Genomic DNA, 17792 nt, shown 5'->3' with positions numbered 1-17792 from the left:
CCAGCTCACTCCTGAGCCTGGGTCACTCCCAAGAGCTCCTGGTCCAGTACCCAAGCTTCAAAACAGGAAGAAAGAAACCCCATTCATGTCTGGCTCCAACTGCCCCTTTGGCCACCTCCCACATCCTGTCTCTTCTAGGACACACCTCGCTCCTCATCTGTGTTACATGGTCCTGTCTCTGGAGAGCTAGGGCAGAAAAACTGAGCTCCTGGTTCTCAGACCGACATTAAGATCCCTCTGTAGCATGTGTGACCTTCTTGTGTTTTCCATTTTCAATACTGGACATGGTTGTTCCAGATTTGACCCAAACGCCAAGTTCAGTGGTAGTAACAGGATTTCCGGGAAAAGCTTGGGTAGCAATCTGGTTGGAGGGAAGGTGAGAGGGACTATGAGAGTTTTCTTGAAACTTTTTATAAGAGTAATGTGACCCTACTTATAACTAGGATTGAGCACCAAAAAAATGACATAATAGCCAAGACATGATTAATAAAAATATATACTTAGCTCACAAATTAAATAAAAATGTGTACTTAGTACATACAAAAGAGAAAGTTAACTGAGTCAAACAGAAGAGCAGAAGTGGCGGGTTTTTAAAATTTCTTTTATTTTTTTACATTTCTAACCATCGGTCAATTATTCCATAACAAGGCAGTATCACACGATGACTGAACGTAGGCTCCAGAAGTCAGGGCTTGAATTCCAGGTCCATCAATTACTGGTCATCTTGGGCAAGTTACTCAATTTCCCTGTGCCTTAGTTTTCTCATCTACACAATGAGGGTAGTAATAGTACCTTTCTCCAGCTTGCTGTGAGTATTAAGTAATACTTGCAAAGCGCTTAGAGAGTGCCCAGTAAACTACAAACATTCTTAATATATGTTATTTATTATTACTATTCCACACATTACCATTAACTTGAGGTTTTTCAACACACGTTCATCGATTTTTTTCTCTTTATTAATTCTTGTTTGGAATGATCTTGGAGGCACTGACTGTTGAAGATGATGAGAAGCTAATTATCCCCTTCCACACCAACGTCTTGGTACCTTGGCCAACTTTAAATAGGTCTCGCCAAGAAAAGGTGTTAATAGCAAGTGGCAAAGTATCAATAGCAGATTAAAAACAACAACAACAACAAAACACTTCAGGTAGTAGTTATTCTCCTAAGCCTTAGAAATTAAAAGTAAAATTAAAAATAAAAATTGGTGACAGGGATACCCTTAAGAAGAAAAAAGCTGAGAAATAAGCACTGAATCTACACATACTTTAAATGTTTTAACGTATGCACCTTCTCATCAAATTTGTGTGGGGAGAAAATGAGACATACAGAAGCTATTTAGAATTTACTTTGGGTGTAATTATACAATTCCACAGTATTATTTTTTGCCATCAATTGCTCTCCCAACATCCCCTTTTCTATCATAATCACAAGAAGCAGCAGAAGTATCCAAAGAGTTAAAAGGGGGAATATCAGCCCCCAGCAATGTGTTCACAGGAACCGTTTCCCTGCTGCTCTGTGTTTACAGGATTTTATTTGCATAGAAGAACTGCAGGAGCTCTGGATGATAGTGGCTCTGAAAGAAATTGGCAAAGGGACACGTGAGGAAGGGAGTCAGTAAACCTCCTTGACTCTAGAACGAGTAGACAGTTGTCAAAGGCAGAGCATGAGGAAAAACAATCTTCAGATTCTCAGAGGAGGAGGAGTCATTATCCAAATGATGATCTAAACTGGAACTGCCAATATACTTCACCCAACGATCTAAGCTGGAACTGCCAATATATTTCACCCAATGATCTCAGCTGGCACTGCCAATATATTTTATGCATAATCCTCTGGGTGTTTTGCCATTTACATCGCATTATGGGTCAATTACAGTTGAAACATACTTGGCCTGAGTCGCTTTATGGGGGTAACTCCCTGGTGTGCCCGACCGCCTTCTGCATTAACACTGGGAGGGCAGGGAATCTGGGAGAACCTCTCCTGCCCTCGCTCACTCACCAGCTGCCGGCAGAGTTTAGGGTTCCTTTGATCCTCTTCACTCTGGAAGCTGTAGTCCTTCCTTTGTCTCAGATACGGAGAACAGGCTCGAAAAGTTGTTTTGCAAGCCTGAGAGAAATAATATTACCATTTTATTGTCAAAAATATTAGAGAGTTTTATAATCCCAAACAAGGAAAAGTGTTGCACCCAATCTGTGGTCTGGGGGCCACTAAGAGTGAAAGTAACTTCCAGGAAGTTTGAAAACTTGAATCTTAAAGGATTTATGCTTATAAAACGACCATGTCTATAATTTGGGGCTGGTGGGGAGGGCAAAGCTTTACACTTTACCACAGCCCTTATTGTCTCATCAAAAGTAGTGCTGGATTCCTAAATTCAATCTCAACCTCTCTCTCCCTCTCTCCTTCTCTCTCTCCCCCTCCCTCATGTGTGACCTTAAAGAAGACAGGTGATTTGGTGGAACCTTTGCTCCTGATGGGTTTGAAACACTCACCTGCTCCAAAGCAGCCCTGAGGTTGATCCAACCCCGTTAGGACACATTTTCTCCAAGAATAAAACAAAAGCTTCATAGGAAACTAAGAAGCCAAGGGTGGGAAATCTGTACCAGGTGCAGTGACAAAAGCTAACTGGGTATGAATAAATCTCCTCTGATAGGAGGTGTTGCCCCGCGGAGCAAGCAGCACCTCCCTGCCCCCCCCCCCATTAACCTGAGTGTATCTGGCGTTGACAGGTCCTGGGACCGGGCAAGTGGGGCAAGAGCAAATGGAAAATAACACTCCTGCTCAGAGAGAGATTAGCCATCAAGGAGGCACTTTCTCCAGGATTCACATGGATACACGGCTGAGTGTCCGAAACCGAACTGGCAGGAACTGAGGGCCTGGCATCTCGACTCGGCAGGGCTGCATTCCAACTCCCTTGAGGAATGGCATTGAGGTTTCATGCGGTTGGTTAGAGTCACGGACTTACCTTGGCAACCTGGGGATTCCTATCCTGTAAATGGGTCAGGAGAGAATCCTGAGTCTGCTTCACCTGACGGGTGAAAAATCTCTTCCATTTCCGCCCAGCAAAGGCAGCCAGTTGCCCAAACAAGACAAAGGCCGAGTATCTCAGGCTGTCATTCTCCTGTGGGTCCCCCGTGAACAAAACAACAAACCTCGGGTCAGTACCAAAAGGCAACTGCATCAGAGAACAGCACAGCCCTAGCTCCTTGCTGCATGTTACAGGTGGGCCATCAGTTCCAGTCTATGGCACTCAGCCAGCCGGGCTCGGGGACAGAGAGGAGACGGGCTGAGTCTTCAGTGAACCTCTTCTTCAGCAGACGAGAGGGCTAGACTGGGGGCTCACTGGTGCTACTCCCCGCTTCCCAGCTTTTTTCTTCATTATTTAACATTTTGGAGATGGATTATATTTACTTGGTTCGAAATTCAAAATAACCAAAAAGGTTTATAAAAAAGTAAGTCTCCCTTCCTACACCTCTCCACCTGCCACCAAATTTCCCTCCCCACAAAGTCATAAATTTTGTGTGATTCCTCCAAAAAATAAAGGAGAAAAAAATGAAATATATATTACATAGCCCTTTCCCACATTTTTAAACAAATGGATGTGGACCATCCCACTGTTATACACCTTGATTTTTCATCGTTCTCTCTGGGAGCTCTTTCCATGTCAATACGTAAAGGGATTTTTTTTTGGCTGCATCATAATTCATTCGACCCATCCCCTGCTTACTACTTCCAGCATGTTTGCCAGGCCATCTTTCTTTACCCTGGTCTGAGTTTCTCCCACCTGCAGCAGACATAACAATTCTGTTTCTTCCCTGACGCCCTGCCAGCTCTCCCTGCTTTGGGTCTGATTTGTTTGTTTGTCCCTGACTGCAAGTCAGTGGCTTCGGCCCTTCCTCCCTCTCCCAGGAGAGCTGTCTGGTCCGAGTATCTCCCTGCCCCGGTGAGGAGACGGAGGCCCAGGGCATTTCAGTGATTCACCTAGAGTCACACCATCAGGGAACAGCGAATCAGGGTAGCAACCCAGCCTCCTGACTCATGGTGAAGGGATTTTTATATCAATGTCTCTTGATCTTGTCCAGCTCCAAGTGAACCAGAAGGGACTGCTCTGGGACAGGCCTCCTCACCTAGAAATGGGGGTCACAGACACTCAGCAAGAGTGGAGACCACTGATCATCTTCTGAAGTATTTAAAACAATTTTTTAGCACACATGACACATACAGAAACTGCTTTAGTGTTGCACTTTCTTCACTGTTCTACGTGTGTGTGTGTGTGTGTGTTTAATTCAATTCAACCAGCACTTATTGAGACCTAACTCTATCTGAAGCATGACCCTAACGCTGTGAGATGTACAGAGATGTGTAAGGGGGTGCCTGTCCCCCTGGGAGTCTGACAATCATCTGATGGGGCGGAGCCCAGGCGGGCAGTGAAGAACATTATGACAGGGATACAAACTGTCAGAAACAGCTCCCCATGCGTATTCCCAGGTTTCCCCATGACAAGGAGTTTCTGATCAAAAATTACAGTCGACCTGTGTTCAAAAACTACTTGCATGGCAAACAAGCCCTGGCTATTAAGCTGGCAACTCCAGAGAGGTTTAGAGACACTTACCCGGAGAGATCTGCTTATATTCCAGGGAGGTGGAGAGAGACCTTCCTCTCCCAGCCCCAGAGAGGGCTGGTTTACATCCCAGAGCAAAGGCCTCTCTGCCTCCCTGAGAGGGAGGAGAGGCCAATGTGCCAGCAGCTCCTCTATGTGCTCCAAGTTTTAGAATTTCGAGGTCTCTCTTCCTCCCGTGAGGTGCAGGTACCCCGCTTTCGCTGGGTTACTCCTGGGGAATTAGGTGTGGGGAACTCACGCGAGGCGCTCCGCGAGTAAATGCAAGTTCCCTGTCGCTATGTTCCCTGTTCTAAAGGTCTTGTCTTAGTGTGTGTGTGTGTGTGCATGTGTGTGCGTGTGTGTGTGTAACTGGGGTAAGCTAACTGATTAGCTTCTGAGTCCTCGTGTTTTCTGTATCTGTGCACTTTTTGCTCCACCTGCCTTGTCACCCGGCAGTTAAGAGTGCAGGCCCTGGGCAAAGGGCCTGGCTTCATGTGCACTTACTGGCTCTGTGAACCGTGGGCAAGTTACCTAACCTTTCTAGGCCTTGGTTTCCTCCTCTATAAAGTGAAGATAACAGAGCCTGCCTCACAGGGTTATTGTGAAGATTAGATGAGACAATCCATGTAAATCGCCCAGCACTGTGCCTGGCACACAGTAAGGGCTCACTAAGCGCAAACTACTCTTATTGTTACATTTATAAGAGAGCACTGAGTACACACGTGCATCACCATCATCAGTGTATATGTACTCACTGCTCTATTACAGTGAAAACTCCTTGAGGAGTGGTGATGAAATCCTACGTGTCTTTATACGTCTTCCATAACCCCCAGCACAGTACCAATCTCTCAACAAGATTTCTTAATAAATAGTGAACAATAGAGACCTTGTTTCCTGAGCAACACACCAACCAGGGCTCACATTTGACTTTAAGAACCTGGAATCTTCCTGCGTTGTCTCACTTACGTCATCTAACAAAGTCCTGGTCCGAAGGGTGATGTCTATGAAGAAGGAGCCCAAGCCTTTCCCCTGGATCTTGCCCAGGATGATGGTCAGGGTCTTCAGGCTCTCGTGGATGACTTCAGAACTCACGGGGTCATACAGTCCATGCACCAGCAGGTCCAGGACGATCATTTTATACTTTCTCACCTGTTACCAAGGTTTGGAAAGCATTAGCAGCACAGGAGTTGCTCCCCATGAGCTGAAAAGTATCTCCACTCCTAATCTTCCAATAACCCGGGACTTGGACTTAGAGGCCATGGGTTTCTTCAGCACCTGCTGCCACAACTCTCAGCAAAGTACAAATGCTTCCGTTAACCCGACCCAAGAGCCCACTTCGGTCTTGGAAGGAGAGCAGTCTGGAGCATGGCCTATGGGTGGGTGAGGCTGGGGAGGGCACGTCAAGGAGGGTGGTGGACCTGGACGATCTAGCGATCTGGGTGTATTGGGTACCTTTACAGGGGATAAGGCGAAATGGTCCCTTAAGTTTACAGATGCTGAAGGAAGAGGTGGGGAAACCATCTTTTACTAAACAAGCATTAATTATTAGAAAAATTAAATTCACCGGAGGGTGATGTCCAGCTGTGTGTTAATCCTACCTGCAGCTCTGTTTCCCAAGGCTGATGATACTGAGGTGTGATGACCCTAAGATGACCCCAAATGAGTCATGTGTGCCTTTGTACAATCTCCTTCCCTTGAGTGTGTAAGAAGCCAGTGACTTGCTTGTGGCCTCTCAAACATGACAGTGGTGACGGACGTCATTCCCATGGTTCCCTTACATTATATGAGACTCCATCTAGCAGACAGGAGTGGGAGACACTCTCCCACTGGCTGTGAAGAAGTGAGCTACCGTGTTGTGAAAGGGTGGCCTCAAGGAGCTGAGGGTGGCCACTCAGCAAGGAAATAGGGACCTTAGTCCTACAACTAGAAGGAAATGAATTCTTCCAACAGCCACATGAGCTTGGAAGATGACCCTGAACTTCAGAAAGGAATGCAGTCTGGCCCACACCTTGATGGCAACCTTGCAAGACCTTGAGTAGAGGACGCAGCTAAGTGGTACCTGGACTCCTGACCCAAGGAAACTGTGAGATAATAAACACCAGGCCCCTGATGTACTACTACACAGCGGTAGACAACTAGTACATGAAGCCCCACATCCCAGTGTTGAGGACTCCAGGCCATGAGGGCTGGCCAAGCACCCCCTGCCCTTCCTACCTTGTCCGGGGTCTCACAGGCCATAGTTCCCAGGCTTCTCATTGCCATATGATGCTTTTTAACACTGGGGTCCCAGGCTCTCTCTGCCAAGTTGAAAAACACATTCTTCAGAGGCTCCTGCTTCTGGAGCCTCAGTTTCCAAGAGACCTGGGTGGCGAGTCAAAAATGTATTGATTTAGGAGTGTTCAGAGTCACACCCTACCCATCGCCAACCCTAATCCCTCCCTCTAAAGAAAATCCTGTGTTGCCCGCTCAATTTTAATCCTTATTTCTCCACCTAAAGACATCTGGTTTTTGCTGGGAATATATTAGTTTGATCTACATAATGAAGAAATGGATGGAGGAAGAGGGAAAGGGTGGAGAAAAATAATGCAGAGCTAATGTTGAGGTAGGTTTGGGGGCATTATGGAGAGAGGTGTCTAGACAGTTGTGGGTGTGACAGAAATGAGAAAAGGGGGCTTTAGAAGTGTTGATGTGATCTGAGAATAGGGATCCCTTTAAGAGGACAAGGTAAGCTGTGTTCCTCCTGTCTCAGAGTTTCCTTGACCCTTCCCCCTCCCCCAGCCCTTCCCCATTTTTCTGCTCTACTTTGTAGCTAAAGCTTGAAAGACATGTCTATACTTGCTTTCTTCAGCTCCTCTCCTCCATTCTCCCTTGAACCTTCTGCAATCAGGTTGATGGCATCCATACCCGCTCCCCACCCCCTGCCCCCCAGTGTAATTAAATCCCAGGGTCAATTCTCAGAGCTCACCTCACTCAGCCTCTCAGCAGCATTTGACACAATTAGCAAAGCACATCTACAGGCATTTCAGGGCACCTGAAGGATGTCCTACCTCAGAATGCGAGCATCTGAGCAATTAAGATTAGGAAAAGAAATGCATAAATAATGCAAATTGGAAGCGCTGTGTGGCTGATGCAGAAATCTGTACTGCAAGGACTAAACTCTAATTAAGTGCAAGGCAAGAGATAGGTTTTTAGAGCATTTAATCCCTGATACTAGGAAGGCCCTGGTGTTCTGCGCATCACAGGACATACCAACATGTCCTGGAGTCAGAACCAAGATCCAAGAACAAACCACTTCCTCACCATCCTTATTAGTGGGTGGGGGCTGGAGAGGAGACCCACAGCCCTATATGGTATTCAGGTGATTACCAAGTCTCATCAGTATTTCTGAATATTCACTGCAGTTCATTCTATATTTTTATCATTAAGTTCGCAGCAAGCTAAATTCTTCCCAACTCATCTTCTTGTTATCATATAAACATCCTATTCGTGTTAAAAGAGCTGTCATCAAACATTTTTTCAGGAGAAGGAACCTCAGTAGAAGGAATGGAAGGAACCAAACGAAGGCAGAACAGCAAGCACACAAAGTCGTTGCTGAGCAGGGACATTTGTTCATAATAATTTGTCTCAGACCTTGGAAAAGAAAGATATCACTGATGTCCTTTTCTTCTTGGGCTGGGCAGTGGGGATGGAAAGGGGCTGGTCCAGCATTCTTCTCTGTGTTTGGTCCATGGAACTAAAAAAAGAACAAATCATCATACGAGCCACAAACACTCTTTGAAGCCTCATCATTAACAAGCATCGTCACACAAAGCCCTGTGCCAGGGTAAGAATGTAAAGAAGCGGCATCCCCGAGGCCTCCTCAGGATGTCACCTTGGTGAGCAAATGGAACAGTTGCATCAAAAGATAAAGAGCAACACCAACATCACTAATCAGCAGGGAAACGCAAACCAAAACCACAATGAGGGATCACCTCACACCTCTCAGAGGGCACTGTCGGTCAAAGACTGCAGTGGGTTAGGACTTACTTCTTGAGGAACTGGGTGGTGAGCAATGTTCTTTTTTTTTTTTTAATAGATCTTTATTGGAGTATAATTGCTTTACAATGTTGTGTTAGTTGCTGCTGTATAACGAAGTGAATCAGCTATATGTATACATATATCCCCATATCCCCTCCCTCTTGAACCTCCCTCCCATCCTCCCTATCCCACTCCTCTAGGTCATCACAAAGCACCGAGCCAGTCTCGCTGTGCTATGCGGCTGCTTCCCAACAGCCAACTATTTTACATTCGGTAGTGTATACATGTCGATGCTACTCTCACTTCGCCCCAGCTTCGCCCTCCCACCCCATGTCCTCAAGTCCATTTTCTATGTCTACCTCTTTATTCCTGCCCTGCAACTAGGTTCATCACTACCTTTTTTTTTTTTTTTTTTTTTAGATTCCATATCTGTATGCACTAGCATACGGTATTTGTTTTTCTCTTTCTGACTTACTTCACTCTGTATGACACACTCTAGGTCCATCACCTCACTACAAGTAACTCAATTTCGCTTCTTTATATGGCTGAGTAATATTCCATTATATATATGTGCCACATCTTCTTTATCCATTCGTCTGTCGATGGACACTCAGGTTGCTTCCATGTCCTGGCTATTGTAAATAGTGCTGCAATGGACATTGGGGTACATGCCTCTTTTTGAATTATGGTTTTCTCAGGGTATATGTCCAGTAGTGGGATTGCTGGGTCATATGGTAGTTCTATTTTTAGTTTTTTAAGGAACCTCCATACTGTTCTCCATAGTGGCTGTATCAATTTACATTCCCACCAACAGTGCAAGAGGGTTCCCTTTTCTCCACACCCTCTCCAGCATTTACTGTTTCTAGATTTTTTGATAATGGCCATTCTGACTGGCATGAGGCGATACCTCATTGTAGTTTTGATTTGCATTTCTCTAATAATTAGTGATGTTGAGCATCTTTTCATGTGGCTCTTGGCCATCTGTATGTCTTCCTTGGTGAAATGTCTATTTAGGTCTTCCACCCATATTTTAACTGGATTGTTTGTTTTTTTTGCTATTGAGCTCCATGAGCTGTTTGTATATTTTGGAGATTAATTCTTTGTCTGTTGTTTCATTTGCAAATATTTTCTCCCATTCTGAGGGTTGTCTTTTTGTCTTGCTTATGGTTTTCTTTGCTGTGCAAAAGCTTTTAAGTTTAATTAAGTCCCATTTATTTATTTTTGTTTTTATTTCTGTTACTCTAGGAGGTGGGTCAAAAAAGATCTTGCTGTGGTTTATGTCAAAGAGTGTTTTTTCCTATGTTTTCTTCTAAGAGTTTTATAGTGTCTAGTCTTACATTTAAGTCTTTAATCCATTTGGAGTTTATATTTGGGTATGGTGTTAGGTAGTGTTTTAATTTCATTCTTTTATATGAAGCTGTCCAGTTTTCCCAGCACTACTTATTGAAGAGGCTGTCTTTTCTCCATTGCATGTTCTTGCCTCCTTTGTCATAAATTAGGTGTCCATATGTGCGTGGGTTTATCTCTGGGCATTCTATCCTGTACCATTGATCTATATTTCTGTTTTTGTGCCAGTACCATACTGTCTTGATTACTGTAGCTTTGTAGTATAATTTGAAGTCAGGGAGCCTGATTCCTCCAACTCCGTTTTTCTTTCTCAAGAGACCCACAAAAACAAACCCAAAACAATTAAGAAAATGGTAATAGGAACACACATACCAATTATAACCTTGAATGTAAATGGATTAAATGCCCCAAACAAAACAGACAGGCTGAATGGATTAAAAAACAAGACCCATATATATGCTGTCTACAAGAGACCCACTTCAGACCTAGGGACACATACAGACTGAAAGTGAAGGGATGAAAAAAGATATTCCATGCAAATGGAAATCAGAAGAAAGCTAGAGTAGCAATACTCGTATCAGATAAAATAGACTTTAAAATAAAGACTGTTACAAGAGATAAGGAAGGATACTTCATAATGATCAAAGGATCAATCCAAGAGGAAGATATAACAATTATAAATGTTTATGCACCCAACATAGGAGCACCTCAATACATAAGGCAAATGCTAACAACCATGAAAAGGGAAATCGACAGTAACACAATAATAGTAGGGGCTTTAACACCCCACTTACACCAATGGACAGTTCATCCAAACAGAAAATAAATAAGGAAACACAAGCTTTAAATGACATAATAGACCAGATAGATCTAATTGATATTTGTAGAACATTCCACCCCAAAGTGGCAGAATACACTTTCTTCTCAAGTGCACATGGAACATTCTCCAGGATAGATCACATCTTGGGTCACAAATCAAGCCTCGGAAAATTTAAGAAAATTGAAATTGTATCAAGCATCTTTTCTGACCACAATGCTATGAGATTGGAAATCACTTACAGGAAAAAAACTGTAAAAAACACAAATACATGGAGGCTAAACAGTGTGCTACTAAATAACCAAGAAATCACTGAAGAAATCAAAGAAGTAATTAGAAAAAACATAGAAACAAATGACAATGAAAACATGATGACCCAAAACCTATGGGCCGCAGCAAAAGCAGTTTTAAAAGGGAAGTTTATATCAATACAATCTCACCTCAAGAAACAAGAAAAATCTCAAATAAACAATCTAACCCTACACTTAGAACAACTAGAGAAAGAAGAACAAAGAAAACCCAAAGTCAGTAGAAGGAAAGAAATTATAAAGATCAGAGCAGAAGTAAATGAAATAGAAATGAAGAAAACAATAGCAAAGATCAATAAAACTAAAAGCTGGTTCTTTGAGAAGATAAACAAAATTGATAAACCCTTAGCCAGACTCATCAAGCAAAAAAGGGAGAGGATGCAGATCAATAGAATTAGAAATGAAAAAGGAGAAATCACAGCTGACACTGCAGAAATACAAAGGATTATAAGAAACTACTACAAACAACTATATGCCAATAAAATGGACAACCACAAAGAAATGGACAAATTCTTGGAAAGGTACAGTTTTCCAAGACTGAACCAGGAAGAATTAGAAAATACAAACAGACCTATCACAAGTAATGAAATTGACTGTAATTAAAAATCTTCCAACAAACAAAAGTCCAGGACCAGATGGCTTCACAGGTGAATTCTATCAGACATTTAGAGAAGAGCTAACACATATCCTTCTCAAACTCTTCCAAAAATTTGCAGAGGGAGAAACACTCCCAAATTCATTTTACAAAGCCACCATCACCCTGATGCCAAAACCAGAAAAAGATATCACAAAAAAGAAAATTATAGACCAATATCACTGATGAACATAGATGCAAAACTCCTGAACAAAATACTAGCAAACAGAATCCAACAACACATTAAAAGGATCATACACCATGATCAAGTGGGATTTATCCCAGGGATGCAAGGATTCTTCAATATATGCAAATCAATCAATGTGATACACCACATTAACAAATTAAGGGAAAAATACTATATGATCATCTCAAAAGATGCAGAAAAAGGCTTTTGACAAAATTCAACACCTATTTATGATAAAAACCCTCCAGAAAATGGGCATAGAGGGAACCTACCTCAACATAATAAAGGCCATATATGACAAACCCACAGCAAGCATCATACTCAATGGTGAAAAACTGAAAGCATTTCCACTAAGATCAGGAACAAGACAAGGATGTCCACTCTCACCACTATTATTCAACATAGTTTTGGAAGTTCTAGCCACAGCAATCAGAGAAGAAAAAGAAGTAAAAGGAATACAAATTGGAAAAGAAGAAGTAAAACTGTCACTGTTTGCCGATGACATGATACTATACCTAGAAAATCCTAAAGGTGCCACCAGAAAACTACTAGAACTAATCAATGAATTTGGTAAGGTTGTAGGATACAAAATTAATGCACAGAAATCTCTGGCATTCCTATACACCAACAATGAAAAATCAGAAAGAGAAATTAAGGAAACACTCCCATTTACCACTGCAACAAAAAGAATAAAATACCTAGGAATAAACCTGCCTAAGGAGGCGAAAGACTTGTACTCAGAAAACTATAAAATACTGGTGAAAGAAATCAAAGATGACATAAACAGAGGGAGAAATATACCATGTTCTTGGATTGGAAGAATCAATATTGTGAAAATGACTATACTACCCAAAGAAATCTACAGATTCAATGCAATCCCTGTCAAACTACCAATGACATTCTTCACAGAATTAGAACAAAAAATTTTACAATTCGTATGGAAACACAAAACCCGAATGGCCAGAGCAATGCTGTTTGTTCTTTGTTTACGAGGTATAGAATTTGTAATTTTCCCATGTGTATATATTATTTAAAATATACGTTATAAATAAATACAGCTTGCAAAGTGATTCTGATCTACAGCCTGACTTGAGACCCACTAAAGTAAACCAGTTCATCTCAGACTTTAATGTGCACTTGAATCATCAGAGGAAGTTCTTAAAATGCAGGTTCGGACTCAGTGGGTTTCGGGCAGGGGCTCCAGATTCTGCCATTCTTATAAGCTCCCAGGTGACATCAATGCTGCGGGGTCCCATGTTCCACGCTTTGAGGGATGCAAAGTTAGGAGCCCCAAGAGATAAGAGAGGAGTGTGGGCTGGAAGAGCTGGTAGAGACATTCCACTGCACGTGGGTGAGCTTTAATGGAGAGGCAGAAGCGTATTTCACACATTGGGATGCTAATGGGATTCTATGTAGTAAGTATCATGGTAGTGGTAGTAATAACAGTTAAAATAGGAGAGTGGTAAAAGATAAGGCTACAGGAAGCAATTAAAGGCCAGCTGTGAAGGACTGACTGCTAAAGAGTTTAGTTTTAATTGTATTTTGTAGATAAGAGTGAGCCATTGATTTTTTTTTTTTGAGATGAAATCCATGTAACATACAATTAACTTTTTTTTTTTTATTTTTTTTATTTTTGGCTGTGTTGGGTCTTCGTTTCGTGCGGGGGCTTTCTCTAGTTGTGGCAAGCGGGGGCCACTCTTCATCACGGTGTGCAGGCCTCTCACTATCGCGGCCGCTCTTGTTGCGGAGCACAGGCTCCAGACGCGCAGGCTCAGTAATTGTGGCTCACGGGCCCAGTTGCTCCGCGGCATGTGGGATCCTCCCAGACCAGGGCTCGAACCCGTGTCCCCTGCATTGGCAGGCAGATTCTCAACCACGGTGCCACCAGGGAAGCCCAAAATTAACTATTTTAACAACATTGTGCAACCACCACGTTTATCTGGTCCTAAAACTTTTCCATTATCCCAAAAAAACACCCCATACAAGAAATCACTCCCCATTCTGCCCTCCCCCCAGTCCCATTAATTGGCTCTCTGTCTCTATGGATTACCTATTCTGGATATTTAATATAAATGGGAATCAAATAATATTATGACTTTTGTGTCTGGCTTCTTTCTCTTGGCATGACCTTTTTGAGGTTCATCCGTGTTGTAGCATGTATGGGTACTTCATTCCTTTTTAGGTCTGGACAATATTTCATTATATGGATAGGCCACATTTGTTTATCCATTCATCTGTTGTTAGACACTTGGGTCGTTTTCACCTTCTGGGTATTGTGAATAGAGCTTCTATGAACAATGGTGTACAAGTGTTTGGTATCTGCTTTCAATTCTTTGGGTATATACCCAGGAATGGAATTGCTGAGACATATAGTGATTCTACGTTTAAGTTTTTGAGGAACCGCCAACTGTTTTCCACAGTGGCTGCAATGTGCAAGGGTTCCAGTTTCCCCACATCACCAACTATTGTTATTTTCCAGTTTTTTAAATTATTATTATTACATTCAGCCTAGCAGGTGTACAGTGGTATGCCATTATGGGTTTGATTAGCACTTTTTTTAATGACTACTGGTGTCTTTTTGTATGTTTGTTTGTGATTTGTGTACCTTTTTCAGAGAAATGTCTATTCAAATCCTTTGCCCATTTTAAATTAGGTTGTCTATCTTTTTGGTTTTTTTTTAGTTGTAGAGTTCTTTATATATTCTGGATACTAGACCCTTATCAGATATATGATTTACAAATATTTTTTCCTATTCTGTATGTTGGCTTTTCATTTTCTTGATAATGTTTTTTATGCATAATAGTTTTTCATTTTGACAAAGTCTAATTTATCTATCTTTGTTGTCATTGTTGCTCAGGCTTTTCGTGCTATATCTAAGAATTCACTGCCAACTCCGGTCATGAAGATTTACCCTTATGTTTTCTAAGATTTTTATAGTTTTATCTCTTAGGCTGTTGATCCATTTTGAGTCAACTTTTGTGTATGGTGTGCAGTAGGGGTTCAACTTCATCAGAACCATTGACCTTTATTTGTTTCGGTTTTTAAATTTTTTTTTAGTAGGAGAAATAACAGTGGTTCTCAACCCTAGCTGCATTAGAATCCCCTAAGGAACTTTTAAACATTTTAATGCCCTGTCTATACCCCAGACCAAGTCTACCATCATATCTGGAGGTGGACCTGAGCATCAGTAATTTTTAAAACTCACCAGGTAATTCCAATGGGCAGTCACTGAATAGGGTGACCAGTGACCAATCATCTTGTTTTGTCCCTGTGATATTGTGATTTCTAATAAGAAATATATATTTGGTCTTGGTCCCCATTCCTGGCACAAAACCCTTGGAATTTCCTAAGTGATTAAAGGTATCTTGTATTATATTAATGAAGTGACCCTAGGTCACCTAAGGGTGGGGGCTGACTGCCAGGGGAACCAATCCTGTAATTAGATGGTTGGAAACTTCAGTCTCACCCCCTCTTCTCCTGGGAGGAGAGGAGGGCTAGAGATTGAGTTCAGTAACCAGTGGTGAATGATTTAAGCAATCGTGCCTAGGTAATGAGGCCTCCACAAAAAAACAAAAGGATAGACAGCTTCCGGATTGGTGACCACATGGAGATTTAGGGACAGTTGTGCACTTGGAGAGGGCATGGAAGCTCCTTGCCCTTTCCCCATGTCTTGCCCTGTGCATCTCTTCCATCTGGCTGTTCCTGAGTTACATCCTTTTATAATAAACCAGTGGTTCAGGAAGTAAAATGTTCCTCTGAGTTTTATGAGCTGCTCTAGCAAATTAATCGAACCCAAGGACAGGGTTGTGGGAACCTCCAATCTTTAGCATGTTGGTCACAAGCACAGGTGACAACATGGACTTGTGATTGGCCTCTAAAGTATGAGGACTGAGCCCTTAACCTGTGGGATCTGACGTTATTTTCAAGTAGACAGTGTCTGAGTTGAATTGAAGTGAATTGAACTGAATTGTAGGACACCCAGTCCGTATTCACTGAGAACTGGAGAACTGATTGGTGGTGTGCAAAAAACACACATTGGAGCTTGGCCCTGAAGGCTTTCCTGGGACATGGGACCTTCGGTGCTAAGACCAGGAAAGTCCTGGGCAAACAAGGGCAAGTTGGCCACGCTGATTTTACTGGAGTTTGGAACTTATTTAATGCAAGTTACGGATAGAACCCAGTCCTGTTAAACAGCCGTGCTTTGGAACATTTGACTCTGTTTGACCTGGAGGTACATGGGGATTTGGTTTCTCCATCATCTCTGTGCCCCTCCCCCCCAGCAGGTTTAGGTCATGCTCTCTTGGTCAGAAGACACTCAAGAGAACCATGAATACAACTCTTCACCCCAGAGCCGCATTCTCTATTTCTTCTCCATCTCTGGCCAGCAGACCTCCCCTCACCATTGCAATGAGGGAGCCCAACCCACCCCCGATCCCCCAGAAAATTGCACTCCCACTAACTAGCAAGATTTTCTTTGAGCAAAAAGGCGTTCCCATACACTTTACATTAAGCCAGTGGTTCACACACCCGAGTCCGCATCAGAATCACCTGGAGGACTCATTAAAACACAGATTCCCACACCCAATCCCCAGAGTTTCTGATTCTGTACATCTGAAGCAGGACCCAGTAATTTGCATTTGTAACAAGCTCCCAGGTGATGCTGGGATGCTCCTGGTCTGGGGACCACACTTTGAGAAGCAATGCATTGACAGAAAGAAGCCAGTATTGCTATGCGATTCCTCTCCAGGACAAGAGAAGCAATGCATTGACAGAAAGAAACCAGTATTACTATGCGATTCCTCTCCAGGACAAGAGAAGCAATGCATTGACAGAAAGAAACCAGTATTACTATGCGATTCCTCTCCAGGACAAGAGAAGCAATGCATTGACAGAAAGAAACCAGTATTACTATGCGATTCCTCTCCAGGACAAGAGAAGCAATGCATTGACAGAAAGAAACCAGTATTACTATGCGATTCCTCTCCAGGACAAGAGAAGCAATGCATTGACAGAAAGAAACCAGTATTACTATGCGATTCCTCTCCAGGACAAGAGAAGCAATGCATTGACAGAAAGAAACCAGTATTACTATGCGATTCCTCTCCAGGACAAGAGGATTTAAAAATTCACACAGGACAAAAACATGCTTGGTTGTTTCTTTCTGGGGAATTTCTGGACACAACTTTCTGTATCAATGGAACCTGCCACTCCTCAGGTTGAATGCTCTGGATCAGAGCCGATGGGCGCCGGACAGTGGGTATGGGGAGCTTAGAAGAAGCAAAGTTCCCTCAGGCTGATGGTCACTCACCAAGGGGGGCACAGGCCTCATTAAAAAACAGCTGGTGTCCCTGTTCTGAGGCATAAGAAAATCATGCCTGAAGCTTCTCTCCATTGGGAAGGAAAGCAAACGTGGTTCCCTGTTCTTCACACTGGACTTCTCTTGCAGCATTAGCACAGCAGCTGAGGGCTTTAGCCACCCAAGGCCACTTCCCCAGGCCTCAGAAGCCAAGCATCCTGCCTTGTCACTTCTTAAAAGGCACGTCTAGAATTTAAGGTCACGGAAGGCTCTCAGGCAGAGCAAAGTACATGAGGGTTGAGCGCCCTGCTTGGGAGATTCAGCGTGTGGTTAGAAAAACACAGGGTGGGACTTCCCTGGTGGCGCAGTGTTTGAGACTCCGCACTCCCAATGCAGGGGGCTGGGGTTCACGATTCCTGGTCGGGGAACTAGATCCCACACGCATGCTGCAACTAAGACCCGGCGCAGCCAAATAAATAAATAAGAATAAATAAATAAGAATAGTTTTAATAAAAAAAGAAAGAAAAACACAGGGCTCACCACCTCCCACCTCCTGCCTCCCCAGCACAAGATAAAAACTGTGATCTAG

The 17792-nt window shown here is 42.9% G+C and overlaps 1 protein-coding gene across 1 annotated transcript in view; it reads right to left on the bottom strand.

Annotated features, from left to right (window-relative positions):
* Nucleotides 1-637: 637 nt before the first annotated feature.
* Nucleotides 638-17792, bottom strand: part of MRO (maestro) — a 39869-nt gene continuing 22714 nt past the window's right edge. Inside the window, exons 5-10 of the mRNA XM_057526909.1 lie at nucleotides 8228-8330; nucleotides 6812-6958; nucleotides 5564-5746; nucleotides 2963-3118; nucleotides 1999-2106; nucleotides 638-1573 (exon numbers count right to left, since the gene is read on the bottom strand). Coding sequence (XP_057382892.1) covers nucleotides 1520-1573; nucleotides 1999-2106; nucleotides 2963-3118; nucleotides 5564-5746; nucleotides 6812-6958; nucleotides 8228-8326 — 747 coding nt within the window. The 5' untranslated portion in view covers nucleotides 8327-8330 and the 3' untranslated portion in view covers nucleotides 638-1519. The remainder of the gene's footprint in view (nucleotides 1574-1998; nucleotides 2107-2962; nucleotides 3119-5563; nucleotides 5747-6811; nucleotides 6959-8227; nucleotides 8331-17792) is intronic.

This window comes from Balaenoptera acutorostrata, chromosome 13, assembly GCF_949987535.1.
Source record: "Balaenoptera acutorostrata chromosome 13, mBalAcu1.1, whole genome shotgun sequence".
Classification (NCBI taxonomy): Eukaryota; Metazoa; Chordata; class Mammalia; order Artiodactyla; family Balaenopteridae; genus Balaenoptera; species Balaenoptera acutorostrata.
Note: the sequence above shows the minus strand (reverse complement) of the source record. Positions and strands in the feature narration are given on the sequence as shown.